Genomic DNA, 24,511 nt, shown 5'->3' with positions numbered 1-24,511 from the left:
AAATGCTATGATAGTATTAAGAATGGAGTCTCTTTAAAAATCTCGTAAACACATGATACAATCATACATCTTCAGAAAAGATGAAAGTAACTAAAATGTGAATCTCTCCTCCACGCTCAAGGACGATGTTTTCTGACTTTTTTCCCTCTTAAGTTCAATGACTCAGCTCTTAGCTGAAGGAGCTTAACTGGTGGCTATAAATAGCTTAATGTGATCATTAAAGCCAATACACTGACAGTCCTTCATGAAAATGACCACATCAGACAGAGATGAACTGCCAAGTGTTGGGTAGACTGCAGTGAATGTCTGCTTGTCACAGTTGCAGTACTACTGTACTCTAAGTGCTTTACGAAAACATAACATAAAATGATTAGGTGCCTTGATAATCCATGCTAATGCTGACAGAAAAATGAGATAGGACGTATTCCTGACTTACATTTTTACAATAAGCAGAAGTCAATATTTTCTTCTTTGAAAGGTTACACATCACAAACATTTCCTGTCTGCTGTACGCACACTGGCTCAGTTTTGCTCCTCTTATGTATTGGGTTATTTGTTTATTATTTATTCATCACTCATTTTATTTATTTATTATTTATTATTTATTGTTTGTGCCTTCTTGTTTTTATTTTGTGTCGTCTACTTGTATGTTTATCGTGTACTGTGTCACGTCACCGTGGGATGGAGGAAACGGAATTTCGGTTTCTTTGTGTGTCTGGACATATGAAGGGATTGACAATAAAGTGACTTTGAACTTTGAACTTGAACTGTATATATTCCTGAATCATATTCACGTAAGAGAGATTAATTAATAGACAACATAATCAATCACATTGCAATAGTCTGAAAAAGTAAAGACTTCCACAAAATGTTATAACCTGTGTCTTGTGCATTTGAACCAGTTGAGAATGTCAGTGCAGCGAGTATAGTAGACCTGGTCAAAAGGATGAGCATAAGACTCCTGGACGGTCACAGCGTAACTAGAGGAAGAGTACATGCAGAACGTTAGTAGGCTTTGGCAGTGACAGCTCCTTTCTCCTCTAAAAAAAATAGTGTTGCCATGTTTAATTCACAGATTTCTGCACCACAAATTGTGAGTTTTTACTGAAAATTAACCGCAGCAATGGCAGTGTGAAAGACACCAAAATTCATCAATTAAATCATGTGATTTTTTTCACTCCTGTATAATAATGTGTGGCATTCCCCTGAAAAGTGACTCTGGCGGTGGTATTCTGAGCATTTTCAAGAATTTTTAATGGACTTTATTTTCATGCAGTAAAAGGTACACGATTGAATTGACTCATGATGCCAATTTGTGTTTATATCATTTATTGTGAGCCGGTTTCCTTTCTCCAAACATGAATGGATCTAACATTTAGTCAGGAGTGCCAATTATCATATGGTGCGATATCTGCAGATTACACAGAGTTTATTGATCACAGAACCTGCACTCAGGGTTACCCTCATCAGAACTGGCGCTGGGATTTCACGCTCTAGCACTGAGTGGTGAGGTCACTCAAGCGGTCACATTAACGTCATTCTGAATTTACAGTCTCAGTCTGTCCTCAGGAGTAAACCTTTTTTGCTTGATTACTGACAAAACTGCCAACCTTGATTTGTAACAGGGATCCATTAGTTCACTGCATTATTTTAAGTGGCATTATTTCATTTTGTCCAGTATATTGTAGATTGAGTTCAAGAACCTAACCTCTCCCAGTGGCTGCACACATTGGGATCATCTGGGTTCAGAGCGGTCACCAGAAAGATCAAACTCAACAGTCTGAGCCACAGCAACATTTGGGGGGAGGCACCTCCAACCCCCATTGTCCTCCTCCCACTGTCCTTTGGGAAGAAGAACATGAAAATCAGTTAAGAAAACCTTTGGTAGGTACGGTGGGACAAATACAAATTCTGACAGCAGTAATCAAATCAGTAACAAGTTTAGGATTTAAAAGGAGGGGGAAAAGAACTTACAGGGAAACTGGAACAATAAAATACATATGAGATTAATTAAATAATGTTTCTATTTGTTGGTGAAATAGTGTGCGTGTGTGTGTGTGTGCAGGTGTGTGCAGGTGTGTGTGTTCAGGTGTGTGTGTGTGTGTGTGTAGTATGTCCATCCATCTATTTTCAACACTGCTGATATTGAACTGAAATTACCAGGACTTAGCAACAATAAATAAAGCCATTTGGCACATTGTCTTCCACAAACAAAGAAAAATCTCCACAGGGAACCACAAAACCCTGATGGGCAGTGTGCAAAATGAAATGCCATTGGCAGTTGGTGAACTGATCACGCTGAATGACTATTAGCACATCAGAGCATGAAGTGTAGTAGACTATGAGATAGTACAAAAGCAAGGAAATGCTCTTGAATTGAATTGAACTCAACTAAATGTTAACTTTGATTTGTACCTGCCTAAATTATGAGTTTGTTGGGCAAGGTTCTTATTAATGTGCATTGTTTTTTTTGTTTTTTTTATGAAACCACAACTGGCTGGTATGATAACCAATGAATGAATTCCTACACATTTGTAACATTTGCAGTCTTCGGAATGGCGAACTCAGTCCAGAGGAAGGGACTCCTTCATTGTTGTTTTCAGTATAGCAATATTTATATACCTGCGGACTTTTGTAATTTAATGCATTTATAATTCTAAGATAATGTATGTCTGTGTGTGTGTGTGAGTAAATCATTTTAATTTGCATATTCATTTTATAGTCAATTATGCGGAAACAATGAGAAGCAATTCATAGAAACCGTCTCAATGGTACTGTTTGTGAGCTCATATCTCACTTTATACTGCAGGCACATGATCATTTCTGAGAATACAAAATAGCAAATGTAGCTCTGTGAGAAGCAACAACTGCACTACTTTATATAAAAGTGTGTGTTAATCAGTAAAGGGAGCTGTAGCATATCATGGCTATCCAATTGGAAATAAAAAACCAAATACCTTTCAAATCATTTACTCATAATGTACATGTCTTATGTTGTTGACAGTAGCTTTGACATTTGACAGCAGAACAAGAGACAGCACCCACTCATTGCTCCATTTTTTGTAGACACTATGAAAGCCCCAGAAAATCATGAAGGTGATGAATTCACATACTATGCACTGGCTGCTCCCACGCGTGCTGACACTCGACAGCTGTTTGACTGCTCCCATGAGCGGTAATACAGAAAAGAAAAATAATGGGAAGTCTGACAAACTGAGCATAGAAGATGAAGTGATATGTTATGACTTGCTGTAACAATCTATGAGCGTTACGGCTTGACTTCTTATGGTCCTCCCTTTCTTGTGTCATGGGCATAGCTTTGAACCCACACTCAAGTCTAGTCGCAAGTGATAATTAGCCAATGCAAATGGTCAAGAGTATGACAACAATACAATTAAATGTACTCTATAATTGGTTCAGTTTTATTGTTATGGTATATTAAGTTTTAAATATTAACATTGGCAGCTAAGCTGCTCTACCTAATCTGAAAAGTGATCTAAAGTGATGGAATTTCCCCTTCTTTCCCTTGAAAACAATCCAATGATATATATATATGCTATAGTAGTTTAACTCATTTTAAAGGTGCCACGTGATATGTTTTTATTTTATAATTCTTTATTTTTATCCCCTCATTGAGTTTGAGTTTGTGTTTATTCACGCAATATCCAAGACATACAACATGAAGCAACAAACAGTATTACGGATGCGTGAAAGGTCACCACAACCATGCTATTTAAAGCTTTTAATAGGGGGCCTGGTTTCCCATAAGTATCAGATATTGGCCAGATATCCTTACATTTTGGACAACATACATCATTCAAGTATGCAAGATAATTTTGGTTTGGAAGTGACCAGGATGCCTTTTTTCAAGCTGTTTTTCTTGGTCAGAACTGGCATTTTGTACGGTTCCTTTTCTCATTAATGTTAAAAAGTGTGTCTGACTTCATAAGACCGAGTCGGGTTGTTATGATGCGTCTAGTGCAGTGGTTCCCAAAGTGGGCGGTACCGCCCGCCTGGGGGCGGTGGAAAGATCTGGGGGGGCGGTGAGGAAGAAAGGGGCGGTAGGGGGGCGGCAGTCCGAAGTCAGAAGTTTGAACGTTTGTTTGTTTTTGGTTACAAAAAAAATCTCTGACTGCTATCAAGTGCTATGGAACAAGGTCAAGATGTACTTTATTGCCTTCCCAACATCATATTTAGTAGAACGGGGCTTCAGTGCAGTCGCCTTGCTTCTTTCCAAGCAAAGAAACCGACTGAAAATTACTGACCGCGGGGATCTACGACTTCTTCTTAGTGAGTTCCAGCCTGATGTTGAAAAGCTTATGTCCCTGCACCAAGCACATCCATCCCATTAATATTAAGTGTGAGACAATGAAGGTTACTGGTGGAATGTTTATTTACCATTCTATGTTGCTGAAACAGTTAAAACTGCTAAAATATAAACTGGTTTACTAAATTGGGTTTTATTTGTGAAATACACATTTGTGTTTAACCTTTCTCTTTTCAAATTGCAGCATACCAAATATCAAGAAAGAGGTGTTTGTTTCCATATGTGTCTGGGGGGGGGGGGGGGGGGGCTAGGAATTCACTGGGGAGCCAAGGGGGCGCCAGCCTGCAAAAGTTTGGGAACCATTGTTCTAGTGTGTTGGTGGAGTGCCCAGTGCATGTCACTTCTCACTGTCAACCCTCACCGCTGGCTAGCAGTGTGCGAACGGGAGAGCCGAGTGCGTAAGTCTCTCCCTGCCAGTACATAGCCTCTCTAACAGCAAGCCCTGTGTAGTGCCTCCACGCGGCGACACTGGGTACAACACGGACCCAGGCTAAACTACAAGGGACTCGGAGGAGGTTTGGCCCCTAGACGTGCGGCATGCAGGCCCACCGGTGTGTGGACACGCCCTGGTGCCCACGAACCAGCCCCCAACTATGGGTTAAATGGTACCACTGCCCAGTGGGCTCCTCCTCGGGAGAGGAATGGGCTAAGGGAGTAAACCCCTACAGAAAATCAATTTCCCCTTGGGTTGGTGTCAGGAAGGGCATCCGGCTGTAAAAAGCTTTGCTCCAAAAATGTTCTCAGTATAGGACTCTCAACCATGAGATGGCCATGATGGCCATGGACCGTCCCCGGTGGAAGAAAGACATATTGAGAATCCAGTCCAACCCAGCGGCGCCTGGAAAGCGGACTTTAAACCGATGATGATGTTAAAACATATCCAATACATCAAATATCAAATTGCAAGAGGCATAATTTCAATTGTAAATGTAGACCTCCCAACTGGTAACCCAATATACAATTAAATAAATAAATAAATAAATAAATAAATATAAGAACGTGCACTAGCTGAATCTGATCCCGAACCTTTAATGAATGTTAAACCACCACTCCGGTTTCATTAACAATACTAATCCCAGGTTTTTCCTACAATGTGCCGCCAAAGAGCCACTAAGATCTTAATGAAATGTCTACCTGCCAGAGCTTAGCAAAGCCATCTAAACTCAGAGCTTTATTAAGGAACTGAAAGCTTCATTGACCAGTTCACTCCCCTGTGGGCTCTATGTGGCTCCATAATGATGGACAACACCATTTTGCTGACAGTGCAAGTCTACTCGATGGTCTCTCTGGGCTCTTTGGTAGACCCAAAATTATGATGCAAAGTTTCCTGTGAGTGAGTTCAGGTAAAGGCAAAGAAAATCAGAAGCAAACAATATTTTAAAGCTATTAAAAAAAAATGGGTCATCATGCTCCAGCAGAGAACACATTGTGTTTTAGCTTCAGACACAAAAGATACAAGAGAATTGATTAATATATCAAATGATTCATCAAAGACATATTACCCTACTTCAGGTCTTTGGAGAGGCAAATTCTAAATTAACCAACACTTCTCTCAAACAGGTATAGCTTGTCAACACAATCACAAGGGGAGTGACTAGCCTATATCAAGCGAATAAACTTGATAGAATTAGTAATTATCTAATCGAACTCTTGATAACACAAATGTTGTTGAAGTTGAAGGAGACTGCCTGCTCATGTTAAATTCTGTGCAGCTTTAAGCTAAGCTTAAAAAGTTACTATAATATGGCAGTGCTGTCTTTGTAGTACATTTATGCCTGTTGGGCATGGTTTTAAGCTTAGCTCTGGCCATTCTGGAATTGGTAACAGTTTCAAGAGAAGATAGCTAACCATCCTTTGACACCATGCTGCACCTAACGCTTGTACTACCTATATCGTCCATATGCCTAATATATCCAGTCAGAATTCTGAAATAATATGTTGGTCATGTTTGCTAGTGTGTGGACCTTATAATTCAATACAATCAGGCAGTGTCCATGAGGTTATTAAAGTCCAAGAAGTTATTAAAGTAGTTAGTAAATCAGAACCGCAGTGACACATATACAGTTTTTTTCTCCATTGTGCACCAACCCTCAAAATCAGCCTGACCTGCCCATTCACTTCCTTTTATCCTTTTGGATCAATAGTCAAAGACAGGTAAACAAGCCGAGGCTGGAATGAAGGAATTAATAGTCATTGAGCCTGTCAATAAATTGATCAGCTTGATCCCTTCTACAATTAAGATGTCGTACTTTTGTTGCTTAAGGGGTTCTTGCATTTCACTGCCAATAGCTTTCAATTATTAGCGCTTATCAAACTCACAAACCAGGGTCACCAAAAAATACACGAACATATCTACGGTGACAAGGAAGAAAAAAATAACGCATGGGCTGCCTAAGAAAAACGCAAACAATTTATTTTGCGGAATCATGTGTGTATCATCATACCACCTAAAACCAATCGGGCGACCATGCATGTTTTTGGGATGTGGGAGGAAAACCCAAGCAGGCACGGGGAACATGCAAACTCCACACAGGGAGGATGGGAGGTAGAATCAAACCAAGAGCGTCTGAATTGTGAGGCGGACGTGGTAACCAGTGTACCACCGTGCACTAATAATGATAAAGACCCTCGTGTTGACATCAACTGCCACAAGACACACAAACTGATGGCTGCCCCAAAACAAGAGCTCACCATAAGAATCATTGATCATGTCATGTTCTACCTAAAAAATGGGGCACGTAAGGTTGAGAGAGCTTCTTCCACTGTTCTTTCTCTGCCTGCAAACCATTCAAAGGTCCAGGATGAATCCTTTGAAGAATGTGGTTCATAATCTAGTTTATGGGCTAAGAAAAAACAGTAGGCTGTGGGAAGCTGAGCTACACAAAGACACAATGACAACTCCTGGATGGAACATTCTTCTGCTCAAATCAACATTATCATTAAAGCATTGTTTTACCCCCCCCCCCCCAAAATACATTTTAAGTTTTATAAAATAGCCATACATCTCTTCTTATTCGTTGACTTTCTACATGAAAAATCAATCCCAACCTAAAAGAAACTATTACATTTTCCATCTCATTCCACCAAATCTGTCCACTATGAGTAGGAAGCAGAGAATTTTCATGATTGTCCTGATTTCCCTGGCCTGATGTTTTATTGAGGTTAGCGCATTACTGAAAATCCACCACGCTTTCCAGAATTTTGTAGTGTTAATGAATGGCGCACATACGGCATGGACAATCCTGCGTAACGAGTACAAACCAACTAATGACTGCGGGTTACTTTCCCTTTCAAACAAATTTTGAATCGGGTTGCTGTCTGCAGAACATAAATAGTTGATGTGGCCTGACTGGTTTCTGAAACAATGGGTGCCCCATTTTCCTTGCTTACTTGCTGATAGTGCGCCCAAAGTTTATTGCGGAAGGTAAACACACGGGGTTGAAGTGAGTAACGACAGGCAGTAGGATGATCACACAGGGTGCATCTCGTCACTGCAGTTCGCACCAAAACTCTAATGACATTCAAAACTTCATTAAAGTGATGAAATCTCTGGAAGAAAGTCAGGACATAAGAGTTTGAAACCGATACGGTTCATCGCATCAAAAGTCCTGCTTTCTTTGTAAGGCCATTTTATTTAAATCTGAAGCCGCATGCCTGATTTGAATGGCATTTGTCTTAAAGAGCAGTCACACATAAGGAGGCAAAGACATTGAGCTTTTCTGAAGTTCTTTAAGAACAAACAACTGATGCAAACTCTCGACACCTCAGTCGGCACTTTTCTCCCGAGAGCCCGCTATGTCAGCTGCGTAATTCATGAGTGAAATCTGTCAGGCAGTCAAGGTGCTGTAGCCTGTGAGCTATTTCTAAAGCCTTTGCGCAACTCACATAAGTTACCGGCTGTAATTTGTCAGGCAGGCTGGACCTTCCACCCACTTTGATATTGATTGAAGGCCTAAGTATGGTGCTGATTAAGCACAGGGCATTTAAGGATAAATTTAGTCTGTATCTGACCGTATGGATTTTGTGTACACGTACACAATATATCCATGAACAATTTGACTGTGCCTGAAAATAATACTTGAAATTTCCTGCAGCAATAATAACTTTGCAAATTAGAGCCAAATCAAAATGGAGTGAAAATTGATGTTCCTTGGCGAGGAGTGTTAGAACCAATGTGTATAATAAGAGATAGTGTAAACAAAGTACCTTGGTAGTATTTAACAAACTCGTACACCAAACAAGGCTATTTTCAAGGGGTATTTCACTTCTCATTACACATGCATTCAACAAAGAATGGGGTATAAGATGTTCATACAGGCTCATTATGTATTCTACTGTGAATCTCTGCTTTTCAAGGGAAATGTGCTGGTGCGACAAACTAAAATCGGTGGCAAAAAACAAGCACATTTACACCTTCCAGAAAAATTAACTCAATCACACAATTGTGTATTTATTAAATACGTACGCTTTATATACTACATAAAAATTGGATTATGACTGATTTCAAATATGACACAACTGCATGCAAGTTACTAAAATAAAATGTTAAAAATTGAAAGCCCTAAATATTGTACAATTTGGAAGATAACCATATTTTAAATGCCATTGAAGTCTAATACGAAAAAAAGTCACTTAAAAGAGGTTCGCGACATTAAATCGGCACATTTGTTTTACTTTTTATGGGGTCTTTTTAGTTTTTTTCTGGCAATTAATTCCAATTGTTGACTTTTTCAATCAAAGGTAATCATTTGATATTTTAGCCTTAGACATTACTTGAGTAGTTCTTCTTTTAGACATGGTCATAAATTAGATGTCTAATGTGCATCTGTGATGGCACCCTCATTCACTGATATGGTTATGAGAATGTTGAGAAAAATCTGCCTTAGCATTACTTTGACTGTGGTTAACTCATTTTCACACTTTTAAGACCGTTAAGATTATTAAAATGTTGCTGAGAACATTGACATTACATTGAATAAAAATTACAGTGGTGACAATTTGACTTCAGAGCAGGTACTGTTTCATATGAAAAAAACAATCATAAATCTAAACAAAGAATCAGATTCTGGGGCAGATTTCTTTAAATGTGATCCTTCATGAGCGGAAAAGCATAAATTGCATGTGTTACTGTTTTCAAAATATGTAATCAGTTTTAGTTGGCATCTATCCATCCACCCGAATCCATCCACCCAAATCCATCCATCCATCCATCCATCCATCCATCCATCCATCCATCCATCCATCCATCCACCCACCCTTATTGTGGTCGAGCCAGATTCTAAATGATGCTAAATCAAAGCTTTCTGCCAATAAATTGAATTCTATTTCCTTCTGTTTCACTATGCACCACTAACATTACACTTCCATTTGTTTTTTGTTTATTTTTTTCTGTGTCAGTTACCTTCATTTCCTTGTTTGAGAGATATTTTGGTTATCATATTTTACAAAAGAATGTGTGACCTTTGTTTTCACCACAGTGTAATCCACACATTGGCACTCAGACATGTCTTGGTACCATACCCAACAAACAATATAAACTTCAGTCAGCACAGGAGTATGCTGGCAAAGGCACCAAGACTTGTATAGATTATGCCGTGCCTGGGAAAGCTGTCACAAATTCTCCCAAATCAGCGAGATCCAAAGTGCTTTGCAAAAACAAGAGAGGGAATTGGAATGAAAGTCAAAAAGATTATTTCGTTTTAGAGACAGCTCTTCTACTCCACTGCCGCTTGTTTCATCCTTGAATAGCCGCAATGGGGAACCCCAATGGATTGTAAGGGTCAGCTGGGAAATTTTGGTCAGTAGTTGTAACTCCAATTTACACCAAATGTTTGACTTTCCTAGAAGAGTCACAGTAAGCCATGTTACGTGCTTCAATTGTTGACACAGCTAACATGAGCCCTGGTCGTCCTACTCCTCATTCAAACCCTTTGGTACTTAATAGTGGCAATGAGGGTGATGGATGCAATCAAGCTGTAGAAGGAGCCCTACTGAATCCTTTTAGCCTGTAGGAAACCACAGGCTTTGGTTGTTCCGGAGCCAAAAACAAACACAGGAACTCTGTTAGTTATTTTAACTTGGGAGGAATAGCCATTTGGATTAGTAATACACATGCACCAGCTTGTTTACTGACGGTGGCAAGTGGGCCAATGCGCCAGCATAGAACACATACTGACGTCCTGATGGCAATGTCTAAATACAATGTCAGGATTGGCAGGAACATTAAAACATATGCACACAACCAGATGAAATTCTGAACAGCTCAAAAATGCGACCGATTTGGTCATAGTCTCAAGCCCTATTATTACAATTTCTCAAACTTTTGTGTTTTGCTCTTTTTGTTCACTTGCTTGATTTCAATGAGTGCATCACAATCAGTCACATTAAAAAAACAGCAGCGCAATGGCTGAACAACTTTGAAAACTTCACTTCACTTTCTCCCCTACTATACTGAGTGTAGAATAAGAGAATTATTTTTTTGCCTCTTTTACGGCTATTTCAAGTCCGTCGCAAGTGCTTCCCCACGGCTCTACTATGACTTGAATACCTCAAAGAGCAAATTAGCACCATATATATTTTTTACATTATACAGGCTTATTGTTAATGGCATAAGACTGGATGCTTTTATTTCTCTTGAGTCAGCAGCAAAATTTGACACCTTTCATTTCCTTCATTGTCTGTTAGCAAAGGACTTAAACAAATATTAATAATAGCATGAAATACCATAAAATTGAGCGACTATGAGATGTTAAATCATAATAATTGATTGTAACTAGAGATTCTCAATTGCTACATTTACTGGAGCTGCTGCTCAAGCCACAACACTGAATCTTGCCCAAACATAAGTGTTTGCGAATTTGAGTGATAACTTGTAACTAAAAAGTAGCTTAGCCCAGGGTTTTGTCATAGTCGCATTTTGTTATTTATTGAGAAAATGGGATTGAAACCCGTACTTTATAGCTGAAAAACGAAGTTATCAAAACTAAGGTGATAAATCCTCACAGCCTCTGCCTGCCCACCCTCCCAGAATCATGCTTTAAAGCTCACTTGCTCTCATGCTAGTCAGATCCACTGAGTGTATTGACAGATGGTAAGACGGGTTGAGCCAAGAGGCTGTCGGTGAGTGCTGTTATCCCCCAGAGTGTGCTGGCGGACATTATAAGATATATCAGCACTATTTGTAAAAAGTCACACACCGCTGCGGAAAAGACCTTTCAACATTCTTTCAGATAAACTGGATGATAATTGGAATTTACAGAGATGGCAATGGTTGAACAAAACAGTTAACCGGCTTTGGTGTGCTACTGTTTGTGTGTGGGGCTATTCGAAACAGAGCTAGGTTTATGTTATCCATGTGAGAAAGCCTTTGCTACAATGCTAATAGCGGATGTACTTGCTAGAGGCAATTTTCTCGAGTTTTCATCTTACTGAAAGCCTACTACTGTTTCCAACATACCATATTTTAAGTACAATATTTGATTTGCAACATATACAGGAAAAAATGATAACGGAAATAGAAAAATGTCATCAAATTAAATTGCAATCTATTTCAAACTCAATCTGTTTCTCAAGAACAGTTTCTCAAAAGGAAAAGTAATCCAACAACTGACAGAAAACCTTTGATAAATTCATGTTTTTCATTATTAACTGCCTGACGAGTATCATAGCTCACAAGTATTTACAATCTCAGTGGACTATCATTCATAATCAGTATTTTGCTGTCACTCTGCTGCTAACATTAAAGCAAAAACACAGAAAAATTGGTCTCTGAAGTTGCCTTAGATAATTGCTTATGAAACCATATCCAAGCGGATGCAGGTGCTTCTGTTCCTCCGCAGCACACAAATCAGCACTTTTCGTCATTAGAAGGTCATCTTTGTCCTATCGCACATCAAGGTGTTGTGAAGGATTCTATGTTGGGTGATGAATGGCTCTAAACTTTGTCACCTTTAATGAGTGGAAATAGTTGTTTGTCAACGCATGCCCTGCGATTGGCTGGCCACCAATTCAGGATATACCGCACCTACCGCCTGGAGATTGCTAGTAAAAGCTCCAGCACGCCCGTGACTCTATGATGATAAGCAGCCTGACGTTTCTCAGTATTTAAGATCTAGCTGCTCAGTGACACATTGTCAGAGCACCAAGCTTTTTTCCATATTATCTGCATCCAATCCCGCTCTTGCTTTGTACTTTGTATTTTTTGTGTTATGCATACAGCCCCGTTCTGTGCTGTTCTTTTATGTATAAAGACTTTTACTTTTCTTGAATATTTGCACTGTTCACCAGTTCACACAAGTGTGCTACAAATTATTGACCAATCAAAACCAATATGCCATTTTTGCAGTCTCCTTAAAAGTGATGATTTTGAGGGTACAACGATTCCGCTGGACACCAGCAATTATGGACTGTAAATGTACTAAATGTTCCGTGTACTTGGTTGGAAAGCCCTGACGTAAAGAACAAAATGTATCTTTTTTAGATGTGTTGGCAGCTGTGACTGCTTGGTCAGTTACTGGCCCTTTTGAACAGAACAGGAAGGGAATCGGTTTACAATGAGCATGTCATGCTGTGCTCTACTCGATTTAGTATAATCCACTGAAATCCTTCCAACTCTTAGGGTGTTCTATAAGTAAACCTGTCAAAGCTGGTTTACAAAGTAGACAGCTCCATCTGAAGGACTTCTCCAAGGAGAAAAAGTCACTTAACACCTGGCTTTGAGACGAGAAGGTCACTATCCAGCAAACATTTCATGATCTCACATCATTTTGTGCTTCGTTTTAATTTGTGTTTTTACCGCTGAAGAACACACAAGGTTATAGTCTGAAGCCAATTACATCAGAAAAGTAACAAAGTGTTTAACCGCAAGAAGCTTTCCTGTCTTGCACCAGCATCTGAGGTAATGGTGTTTGATTTGACTCCCAAGGCAGATGTTGTAACAGAATAATTGATAATATAGTGTGTGGCCATTAAATTTGAAACAACTCCATTTCAACACATTTTACCGTTTTTTTTCCATCTATAATGCGCAAAATTTAACTAATTTATTGTCCTAAGATCTGGGGTGCGCATTATACATGCGTACAATTTTGTGTTTATTTTTTATTTTATTTATTTTTTTAATCCGGATATCATACGGAGGCCGCCATTACGCTTTCTTCTCTGCTGTTCACTTCAAACACGCTCCATACGAACACAATGCTCTCGTATCAGATGCTTGCTCGATCACCTCCTCGTTTGCTGTCACAATGTACCCTACGCAAATGCGAAACATTTCTTCGCTATTGAGTTTGCTAGCGCATGCGCAGTGATACTGACCGGCAGAATCACATCCGGTTGTTCCCAAAGATGATCTTTTTTCTGAAATAATTTTATGTTTACGGACATAAGTAGGAGTCAAAATTTGGGTGCGTATTATACATGGGTACAGGCTTTTTTCCAGCATGAACATGCCATTTTTAGGGTGCGTATTATACATGGGGGCGCATTATACATGGAAAAAAACGGTATTGTTTTCTTTGGTGTTTTTAGAAGAACTTATAGAACTATACTTAACTGAGGTGCATAGGGCTGACTAGTATCCGTGTCTGCCCAAATCGCTGTACCCTACCAGGAAGCAGGAATTACAAGACCACACAAGAATCAAGACTGTGTCCCCAAAATAGTTTCATTGGAAGAAAAAATACTTTAAAATAAACAAAGAACATGTTCTCCTATTTTTTTTTTCTAATAAAGTCAATTTATGGGGCAGGTGATGTATTGGTTAGCACAGGACATCCGTCTCACAGTTAGGAGGGTGCGGGTTCGATTCCACCTCCGGCCCTCCCTTTGTGGAGTTTGCATGTTCTCCCCATGCTCGCGTGGGTTTTCTCCGGGCACTCCGGTTTACTCCCACATCCCAAAAACATGCTTGGTAGGCTGATTGAGCACTCCAAATTTCCCCTAGGTGTGAGTGCAAGTGCGGATGGTTGTTCGTTTCTGTGTGCCCTGCGATTGGCTGGTAACCGGTTCAGGGTGTCCCCCGCCTACTGCCCAATGACTGCTGGGATAGGCTCCATCTTGCAAGTGACCCCCCGTGGGGATGAATGGATGGATGGATGGATGGATGGATGGATGGATGGATGGATGGATGGATGGATGGATGGATGGATGGATGGATGGATGGATGGATGGATGGATGGATGGATGGATGGATAGATGGCTTAGTGTTACACCGGCCACACACAGAAAATTAAACATGTAACAGTTAACACAGTGGGGGGGGGGGCAGCCAAAATGGCAGCACTTATACCAACTGGCAAATAGATGAGCTTGAGGAGAGATGCAGAGCCAGTGATAAAGAGACGGGGACGTCACTGATGCTCCACAGTGAGATTAAATGGTCTTTGTTCAAGTGAATCTGTAGCTCCTTTTAGTTGCCGTAAATCAGTCTCATCAGAGGTGTAAAAGTCGAGCTATTTATTAGAGTGTGCCTTTTAGAGAGAGGACTCACCAAACACAGAACACACTGAAGCCAATCATTTACATAGCTGACTCGGCTTACCGCAAACCGATGATGAGAATCATGCCAACGTCTGCGCTCCTGTCTGGTGTGACATATACTACAATACTTTGCCTTTTACATTTCAACACAAAGTCCTGCTCCCTTTTACACAGCTGCTAACCTGACTCTGACACACCTTGGACACTACCTTGGAAGCTGGAAATGTTGCCGGACAATTCCAACCACTCATTTGGAAGTCACTCATCCACTTTTCACATCTCAATCGATAACATTATAAATTACTTCAATGTGGTGCAAACGCCCACGATTCAGTAGCGCCTTTACGTCTTAGAATTCGTCCTAGGAGGCTTACTCCGTGGTTCACGGCTGAAACTCGTACACTTAAACAATTATGCAGGAAGCTTGAGCGCAAATGGCGTGTAACTAAACTTGAGGTCTTCAGTCAGGCATTGTGTGACAGCCTGCTGAAATAAAGTAGTGTTTAGTATTTATATGATTCTGCTTGGGCACATTGTACGTACATATAACATGAGTTTTCATTGTTATGCGGATATCCCAATTATATATGACGTTAGCAATGACAAATCTGCGGGATTGTTGTAATCTTGAGAAGTGTCTTGCTGAGATTAAACAGTAGATGTCTCTCAATTTCCTACTTCTTAATCCAGATAAAACTAAGATGATGTTAATTGGTCCTGCTCGTTATCACCACTTATTTAAGAAAACCACTGTAAATGCAGATAAATGTACTATGACCCAAAGTGACACTAACAAATCTTGGTGTTATATTTGACCAAACTCTCTCCTTTCAAAAACACATTTAGAACATAACTAGAACTCATCCGATTCTTTCAACCCATGATGCGAAAATTGTTATACGTTGTTATGTTGCTCCTTGTTATACGTTGTAATGTTTTGTTCTCTGGTCTTCCTAAGTCTAGTTTTAAAAGTCTACAGTTGATACAAAACGCTGCAGCAAGAGGACGAGAAAACTTGATCATATTACCCTGATACTAGCCAACTTGCATTGTCTCCCGGTCCACTTAAGATGTGACTTCAAGGTTCTCTTACTAACATTTAAAACATTGCAATGCTTAGCGTCTTCCTATCTTGTTGACCTAGTTCTACCTTACGTTCTGTCCCGAAACTGTCATTCGCAAAACAATGGTCTTTTAGTGACTCCAAGGGCCAAAAAGAAGTCCGCAGGGTCAAGAGCATTCTCGATTTGGGCTCCAGAGTTTTGGAATGCCCTACCCATAGACATCAAAGCTGCTACCTCAGCAGAAGCATTCAAGACACGATTAAAAATACAATTTTATACCACGGCCTTGAATTAACCTATACTGGCTGATTCGGCTGCAGTTTATGCTCTGTGTTAAGTGACACCCAAACTGAAAATGGCTGTCTGGATTCCACATAAACCAATTGGGACGAGATCCGAGGCGGACTACCCCTTCGCAGACACTGCCATGACAACTGAGGGCATCTTCCTGCAGCTCTTGACCATGGACATCTACTTTACTTCTTCTTTGGATTGTTTTATATAGTGTGTTCAACGTTGCCCACTCTGCATCGATTGCAGGCTGGTCATCCTGGAACGGGGATCCTCTCATGTGGTCCCTTCTCAAGGTTTCTCATTTTTCCCCAGTTGGGGTTTTGTGACTTTTTTTCTTGCCCTCCTGGGAGTTAAGATCAGGGGATGTTGAGAATAATTGTCAACTTTGGCCTTTTGAAGCCCTTTGAGACTTGTCTGTGATTAAGGGCTATATAAATAAACTTGACTTGACATAGAGGAACAAAATGGAGAAAGCCAAAGAAAGGCCATCGTTGATCGACAAATTGAAATTGAAGGGCAACAGCTGCACACGGTGCCCACCTTCAAATACCTGGGGAGCATAATGTCTGACACTATGACGAGATTCAAAACCGCCCCAAGCAAGCATCAGCATCTTTTGGTCGCCTAAGGAGAAGGATTTTTGTGAACAGCAACCTCAAACTCCACACCAAAGTGCTGGTCTACAGAGCAGTATGCATCACTGCACTACTGTATGGATGTGAGGCATGGACTATTTACAGCCACCATCTGAGAAGCCTGGAGACCTTCCATGTGAGATGCCTCCAGAAGATCCTTGGTATCATATGGAAGGACAACGTGATGCACACAGAAGTGCTGGAGAGGGCAAGCAGCCGTAGCGTGGAGTCCATCATGGCCCAACGTCAACTCAGGTGGATGGGGCACGTCATTCGAATGCCCAGCCATAGACTCCCACGCAGAATCCTCAATTGTCAGTTATACCTGGGCCAACATAGTACTGGTGGGCAGAAGAAGCGGTTCTAAGACCAAATGAAGACCACCCTGAAGAAATGCCAGATCAATCCCTCTTCACTGGATGAACTCGCTTCCTGCCGAGACCTCTGGCGCTCCCATTCCTCACAGGGAGTGGATCATATGGAGGAACAGCGCACACAACATCGTGCAGCAAAGCGTACAAAGAGCTACGCTCGCCAGGCCACCCCTGCTCCCCCCAGCCCCTCCTTCACATGCCTGGTCTGTAACCACACCTGTGGGTCCAGGATCGGACTGTTCAAACATCAGCAGACTCACAAATAAAAGATGGTCATCATCGAATCGATGGACAACCATAAGTAAGGTGTGCGTGTGTGTGTGTGTGTGTGTGTGTGCGCGCGTGCGTGCGTGTACGTGTGTGTGTGCCACTTGAATTTGACATGGAATTAGACAGTAAAAAATAAATACTGCCATTACATCAGAATTGCGCACTGAGTCCAGGCTAAATTGTCCAAAGGATGAGAGTATGTCTTGATATGTAAGCAGCGTGATTGAATGGTAAACCATCCATTTGTTTTATCTGATCAAAATGTACTTCTATACGTTTTATATAATCTGCCCATTGGAATGGCATGCTGGATCCTTAGCAAGGTTATCTATCACCAGGTCAGAAGGATGTGCAAAGCAGTAAAAAATTTGTGGGAAGTTAAGCCATCATAAGTCACTGCACAAACTTTCCATAACAATAAATCAAGCAAAATGCAAACTCGTGATTTTTCTTGCCAAGAAATCTTAGACTTAGCTGCACCAACACACCTGGTTTTACTTTGGGAGCATTTCTCCTGCAAATGCTGCACTTTACACAACACATAACAACCCCTAAACCCCTTGATAGTTTATAATGCTGTGAATTTATTCTTGATAAGTAACAGCACAGAATGACAGCCTGTCTTGTGCATGTCAATTGCCCCAGGGTGCGTATTCATGTGTCAAGTCCATCACCCTCTTTCCTGTCCACTCAGAGCGCCCACAAGGCAAGAAGCACTCAAGAGTCTTTCATGTTGCCTTTCTATTTACACCACTTTGTCTTTGTATCAGAATGAATAAGAGAGCCGCTGGGCTGCCGCCCTTAATGGTCTCTCCCTTTTACCCTCACCTTGTGTGCTATTTGAATTTCATGACTGATGTGTCCAGCCTTTCCTTCATCTCGAGTACAACGGCCAGGGCTCAGACTTCTTAACGCTTTACCTTGCGTGACCAGCTAATTGTAGATTTCTGTTTCCCTGATATTAGTAAAAATGCAAACACTTGAACACAAACAGAGGACACAACTAGATGAATTCATTATGAATTCACGAAAAGGGTGCTCGCTGGAATCACTGAAAAATCTATACGGTATACTATAACATGTCCTTGAGAAACAACAGCCAGTGTTAGCCCATTTTTCAACACTGATTACACATATTGATTTGATAGAACATGGAGGCTTCTGAGTTGAAAGGATTCAGCAGACTGGAAACATAGCGGGTGCTTCGTCACAGGTCAAAATGCTGACTTACAAATATTACCAACATGTACAGAACCAACAAAAAAACGCAATTGTCATTTTTTGCACTGTAACCCTCTACTCGGGAATGTCAAGTCACACTTATAAATATTATGATCACCCTCTGGTTTTAGCACATAAACTTGTACAATAAATAATTGGCTTTGTGCGAATCCATTTTTGCTATTCTTAAAATGAGGGGAAAAACAAATTTGAACATGTACAATCAATTTTCTGGAAGCTTATTAATCTCCATAACAATATTCTTTTCTAATCTCAAATTGTTTCATTCAAAATCTACATTCACTCTAGAAGCAATTTCTAAGATTATAACAGGCATATTCTGAAACGGTTAAAACAAGTTCACGATAAATATAACCAATACATTACACACTCAACCTGAGCGAGAAATTTTGCTGGGTCATTCATATTCCTGATGACCCCCACTCAGTTCATAAATTACAGTATGGAACTATCACAAGTGTTAAGTGAAACTACTGATCTAAAGGTTTAAAGTCTGTAACTATCCGTCAGTATGAGGTGAAACTACTGATATAAAGGAAAATGGGAAAACAGTAGAGCACTCCACCTTAACTGACAACTAGAGATGATGCAAATAGTGACACTGGAGTTTTATTGTTTTGAATGCAAGTGTTACAACATTGCGCAACGGGCTTGAGAGCAGTGTAGTCGTTACCTTCTAAAATATTTGTCTTGCACACAGTATTGTTGATGGTCACTATGATGCTCTTCTTTTAACCTGAAACTACACCTGCTGCAAAGTGAAGAAGTAAACAAATGTTGAGTATTCTTTGTGTTTATTACTAACATAGTGAATTCAATAGCATTTTATATGAATTACATTGTTGTGTGAATGTATTATAGACACACTCCTGGCAATAGTGTTACTGGACTGATCCGTGAGATGAACTGTGGCTTCACCACTATAACCAACAACAACACACCAAACCACTCCTGCAGCGTCATCTTAAAAAAAAGAATAACTTTTAATTAAAGTAAGAGCAACCGAGTCGTCAAAAACTGCATTACTGTTATTGCAAGGGCACATTTGTGACAAATGTTTCTGTGACATACTGCAGAGTACACTCACCAGAGCTTCTCACTAAATGGAATTTGTAAGATGAGGAAGAAAAGAAAACAGAAATTGAATGGGATTTCTCTCTGGGATTTCTCTCAAGTACTCGCAAGGCTTTGTCACTCGCGGTGTTATTTATTACTCTCGGGATGTTTTCCTCAGGGTCTCAGCTCACTGAGAGGAAATACTGAGAATGTTCAATTTATTGGACACAGGGAATATAACCTTCTCGAACTCAAAGGCCAAGTGGTGGAAAAACAGATGCCACCTGAAAGACGCAGCCTGCCAGTCTTGCTCAAGATCGCCATCTAGTGGCACTAGTGATTTCTGCGCCTGTGTACTGTAGTAAAGCGCGACTTCTCTGCCTCAAGGGAATCAATGACCGTCTATCTGTTGTGAAGCCGCAAGACAATCAATGCAGGAACAACAAACAGCAATGATCATCCTGACATGTCTAATTAGTATCAAACATCTCCATTACCGGAAAGTGTATCTTGCTGGAAAATTGCCCCAGTCGTGAATAGGCCGTTTTGTTGGTTTGTCTATGGGAAGCCCTTTGAGACTGCTTGTGATTTAGGGCTATACAAATAAACTTGACTTGACTTGTTATCGCCATCATAACATCATCGTAACGACTCACTTTGCCTTTAAGTTACGTTTTACGATGTCATGTGAACCTAACATTGTACCGCTTCTTGTTTCCCTTTACCCAAGTTTTTGCTGAAGCCATCAAGTTTTGATTTTTAAATATTTAAATATTTTAGCTTAGTTCATATTTAATTAGCCTAATACAGGTAATACATTATAATAATAATATAATGTGACTAATAGATCTAAATACATAAACATAAGTATAATATAAAAGTAATATTACATTGTACATTATGGATAAATTCTAAAAATAAAAAAAAATCCGCACGTGCCAAATTCAACCTTTGTACTTAGATAAAGTCACAACATCTAGACATACGGTTTCCGAAAAGAATTATTCTGGCGCGGCGTGTAAAACAGAGGATGGAGTTCGTGCAAACCCGAGCATCGTACGCAAGAAAATGAAACAACCGTGAAGGGAAAATTACCCATAAACATGCAGCTTTAGCGCTTACCTTTACGACACGTCCTCTGTAAAGTTATTTTTCGTAACTTGACTAGAGAATGGCAAACATTTTTTACTAGTGTACATATATCTTTCCCTGGAGGAGAAGGCAAAGTCTGAATTGGATGCTTGTAGTTGAGAACTTGTACTCAGGCTGATGCCTCCTGCTGCAGCCTTTCGCCTGGTGCAGCCAAAGAGTAAGAAAGGTAGCAAGATGAGTCACCCACGTCTCTAAAGCCTTGGCTATAGCTATTGCTAAGCTGCGACTGAGAACCGCAAGAGATACTTGCATTGGAAAGCCTCTTTGGCTGAGTTGTATTTCTTTTGTTAGACACAATTGTTGAAACAACTCCTATTTCGATTCACTTTGGATTGTCCAGGGTGCTCACTAACTCATAATACCTGGGTATGAGACAGCACTGTATATGAGTATAATGCAGTGCACTTTTACAAAACTGCAAGTTACACTCACATATTAAACACGTTGTTCATAAATAATGCTTCTGTCTAGGTTGATCAAGGTTTACCCTTCCTTTTATAACTTCATATATCATGTTTTGTCGACATGTTCTGTGTTTGTGCCCATTAGGTCTAAAATGTCAAGATTTACTACCTACTTACCTGAGATCATCCTACGGATGCTGTGAGAAACTACTTAATTTAAATTCATTTGTCAGAAAATTAAATTTTAATTTCAAAATACAATTTAGACGTAGAGTGACAGGTGGAACAATTACATTTTCTTCCATTTGATGGCAGAATGTACTGTAAACTAGTGTGCCCACCTGTTGCCATTCATACAGCTGAATATGTTGATTCCTGCAAGTATATATAAACGTTCTGTTCAACTAAACAGGCCCAGGTTTTACTCTGTTCTAAATGTGTCATGAAACCTCCACCTCGATGAATACAAGTTCACAGACGTAGAAGCAACAAAACAGGTGATAATGTGGAAATCTATATTTAAAACAGAAACAACATTGTTTTTGAACCACTACTGAGTATGCCAATGGTGATTGAAAATGTTTGTGAATGTGTAACAGTCGAAATCAGTCTTTTTCTATCTGTGACTATGAAAACTAAGGGCACACGCACTCTACAGAAGTTCTATTTTGAAGAAGAAAAATAAAAATACTTGATATGCCCCCGAACAAACAAAATCTATTCAAACTGAGTCTTGGGCACAGAGAACTGTTGATATTTTAACACTTGCTTCCAGTGAACAGAAATTATAGCTGGTGCCTGTGCTGCTGAAGTGTGCAAATGTTGTTACTCTTCAACAGTTGTCAACGCTAATACCAAAATACTACATACATAATATTATGGAATGTAGCGGCACTGGTTAGCACGTCCGCCTCACAGTTAGGAGGGTGTGGGTTCGATTCCACCTCCGGCACTCTCTGTGTGGAGTTTGCATGTTCTCCCCGTGCCTGCGTGGGTTTCCTCCCACATCCCAAAAATGCTTGGTAGGCCGATTGAGCACTCCAAATTGCTCTTAAGTGCGAGTGCGGATGGTTGTTCGTCTCTGTGTGCCCTGCGATTGACTGACAACCGGTTCTTGGTGTCCTCCGCCTACTGCCCAATGACTGCTAGGATAGGCTCCAGCACGCCCATGACCCCCGTGGGGACAGGCGGTATTGTGGAATGTTGAATTGCTGAGTGTATAAGGGCACACTGGGAGTTGATCTCCTTGCGACAGGAGCAGGCACTTCTGAACTGTATCATAAGCTTTAAATCCTCTAATTTAGGTTCTCAGTGCAATCGACCAGACCTTCTCCACTCAACGTTGACCCTCATGGAGTTGCACCTGTAAAATAAACTGAAAGGAATGAAGTCTGGCGCCCTTGGAAATGAAGGACTTCCAGCTTTGGAAAGCAACCTGATGGCTGAGAGCAGAGAGGCCAGAGAGATGAGGGCAACACTCCGTCATGAGATGTCTAAATTCTATAAGAAAATGGTTGGGCTACAGGAGGCCAGAGCGGGAGACGATTAGCTGTGTTCAGTCGGTGAGGGTGCCGGCTGTTATAAGTGACAGTGCCTGCGAGATTGTGACTCAAATTCTCTTGAAATGTATTAAATCGTTACAGTTGTATTCAAATCAAACTGTTAAAATATATTAAAACCCAATCAACTTGTCATTGCTGTATTCAAATCAAACTGCTATAATTTCTGATCAAACTTCCAGTTAACTAGTCATTGATATATTGAAACCATTTGTTATCCTGGTCAAATGACTGTTTTACTTTGTTTAAACTTGTTATGCAAACTCCCAGTTTATTTGTTATTGCTGTATTCTAACCATATTATACTGGTAAAACTTTGGGGGGGGGTTTGTTTCTTCTTTTTCATGGTTATGGTGTACGTAGGTAGTACTGTAGTAATGTAGATTGTGTGTCTGGCAGTGAAATCTTGGTTGTAATCGGGACAGGACTGGATATGCAGAATTGCTTCAATCCGCTTCCCTTTTCGACAAGTCCTGTAAAACATAATGTGACATGAAGCTGTAATAAGTGTGTTGCTTATGTACTTGCACAAACAAACAAACAAACAAAAAACTTAAACAATATCAAATGTCATGCTTTTGGGACAGCTTTGTTTGGTGGTGTGCCCGTGGGTCTTTTTTCTTTGTAAAATCTGCCTTGGCTCAATAAAGGTTGGGAAACACCTACTATAGTAGCAGGTTTGTAACTTTTCTATTAAATTACTGGAATAATGAAATGTAAGTATTCTAGTGATACAGAAAGTTTAAAATGAAATTTAACAAAAAAATAACAATTACACATGCAATTTGAAAATGAAATGAAAATTTCCAGAAAGTTTAAATTGCATTTTAACAAAAAAAAAACAATAACAATTACACTTGCAATTTGCAAATAAAATAAAACTTTCCACCAAAAATGACATGACTTTATTAGGTTTTCTTCATTTTGAGAAATATTTATATCTATATATCTCATTTTGAGAAATATATATATATATATATATATATATATATATATATATATATATATATATCTCATTTTGAGAAATATATATATCTCATTTTGAGAAATATATATATATATATATATATATATAAAATTCCCCTCTCACCCTCCGCGGGTGGTCTCCCACTCCAAGCTCGGGTCCTCTACCAGAGGCCTGGGAGCTTGAGGGTTCTGCGCAGTATTTTGGCTGTTCCTAGCACTGCACTCTTCTGGACTGAGATGTCTGATGTTGTTCCTGGAATCTGCTGTAGCCACTCCTCCAGTTTGGGGGTCACTGCCCCAAGTGCCCCAATGACCACGGGCACCACCGAGGCCTTCACTTTCCAGGCCTTCTCAAGCTCTTCTTTGAGGCCCTCTCAAGTTCTTTTTTCCTGATGTTGCCATCGCTTGGTATCGCTATATCCACTACAGTAGTTGCTCAGTAGGATAGTCGCCAGACTATCAACCATCATCCAGTGTGGGTCTGTGGGCAAGACCCTTGACGATATCGCCTACCTCATAAACATGGTGAGAGATAAAGAATCAAATGAGATGCCGGCTCAGACGTTGCCCGGTCAAACAAGGTCTGCGTCAGACCTTGGGGGACCAGAACCCCTAGATGAAAAGTGGGCTACTGGAACAAGGCGGAAATGGGCGAGATGTGAGAAATTAACACTGTTGGAGTGCTACTA

General features: G+C 40.2%; 1 protein-coding gene across 1 annotated transcript in view; it reads right to left on the bottom strand.

Moving 5' to 3' along the window:
• The window catches only part of LOC133153227 (multiple epidermal growth factor-like domains protein 11), a 150,607-nt gene extending 129,592 nt beyond the window's left edge, over nt 1-21,015 (bottom strand). Inside the window, exons 1-3 of the mRNA XM_061277383.1 lie at nt 20,864-21,015; nt 1,709-1,842; nt 879-980 (exon numbers count right to left, since the gene is read on the bottom strand). Coding sequence (XP_061133367.1) covers nt 879-980; nt 1,709-1,824 — 218 coding nt within the window. The 5' untranslated portion in view covers nt 1,825-1,842; nt 20,864-21,015. The remainder of the gene's footprint in view (nt 1-878; nt 981-1,708; nt 1,843-20,863) is intronic.
• Nucleotides 21,016-24,511: the final 3,496 nt, after the last annotated feature.

The sequence above is a fragment of the Syngnathus typhle genome, linkage group LG4, assembly GCF_033458585.1.
Source record: "Syngnathus typhle isolate RoL2023-S1 ecotype Sweden linkage group LG4, RoL_Styp_1.0, whole genome shotgun sequence".
Lineage (NCBI taxonomy): Eukaryota > Metazoa > Chordata > Actinopteri > Syngnathiformes > Syngnathidae > Syngnathus > Syngnathus typhle.
Note: the sequence above shows the minus strand (reverse complement) of the source record. Positions and strands in the feature narration are given on the sequence as shown.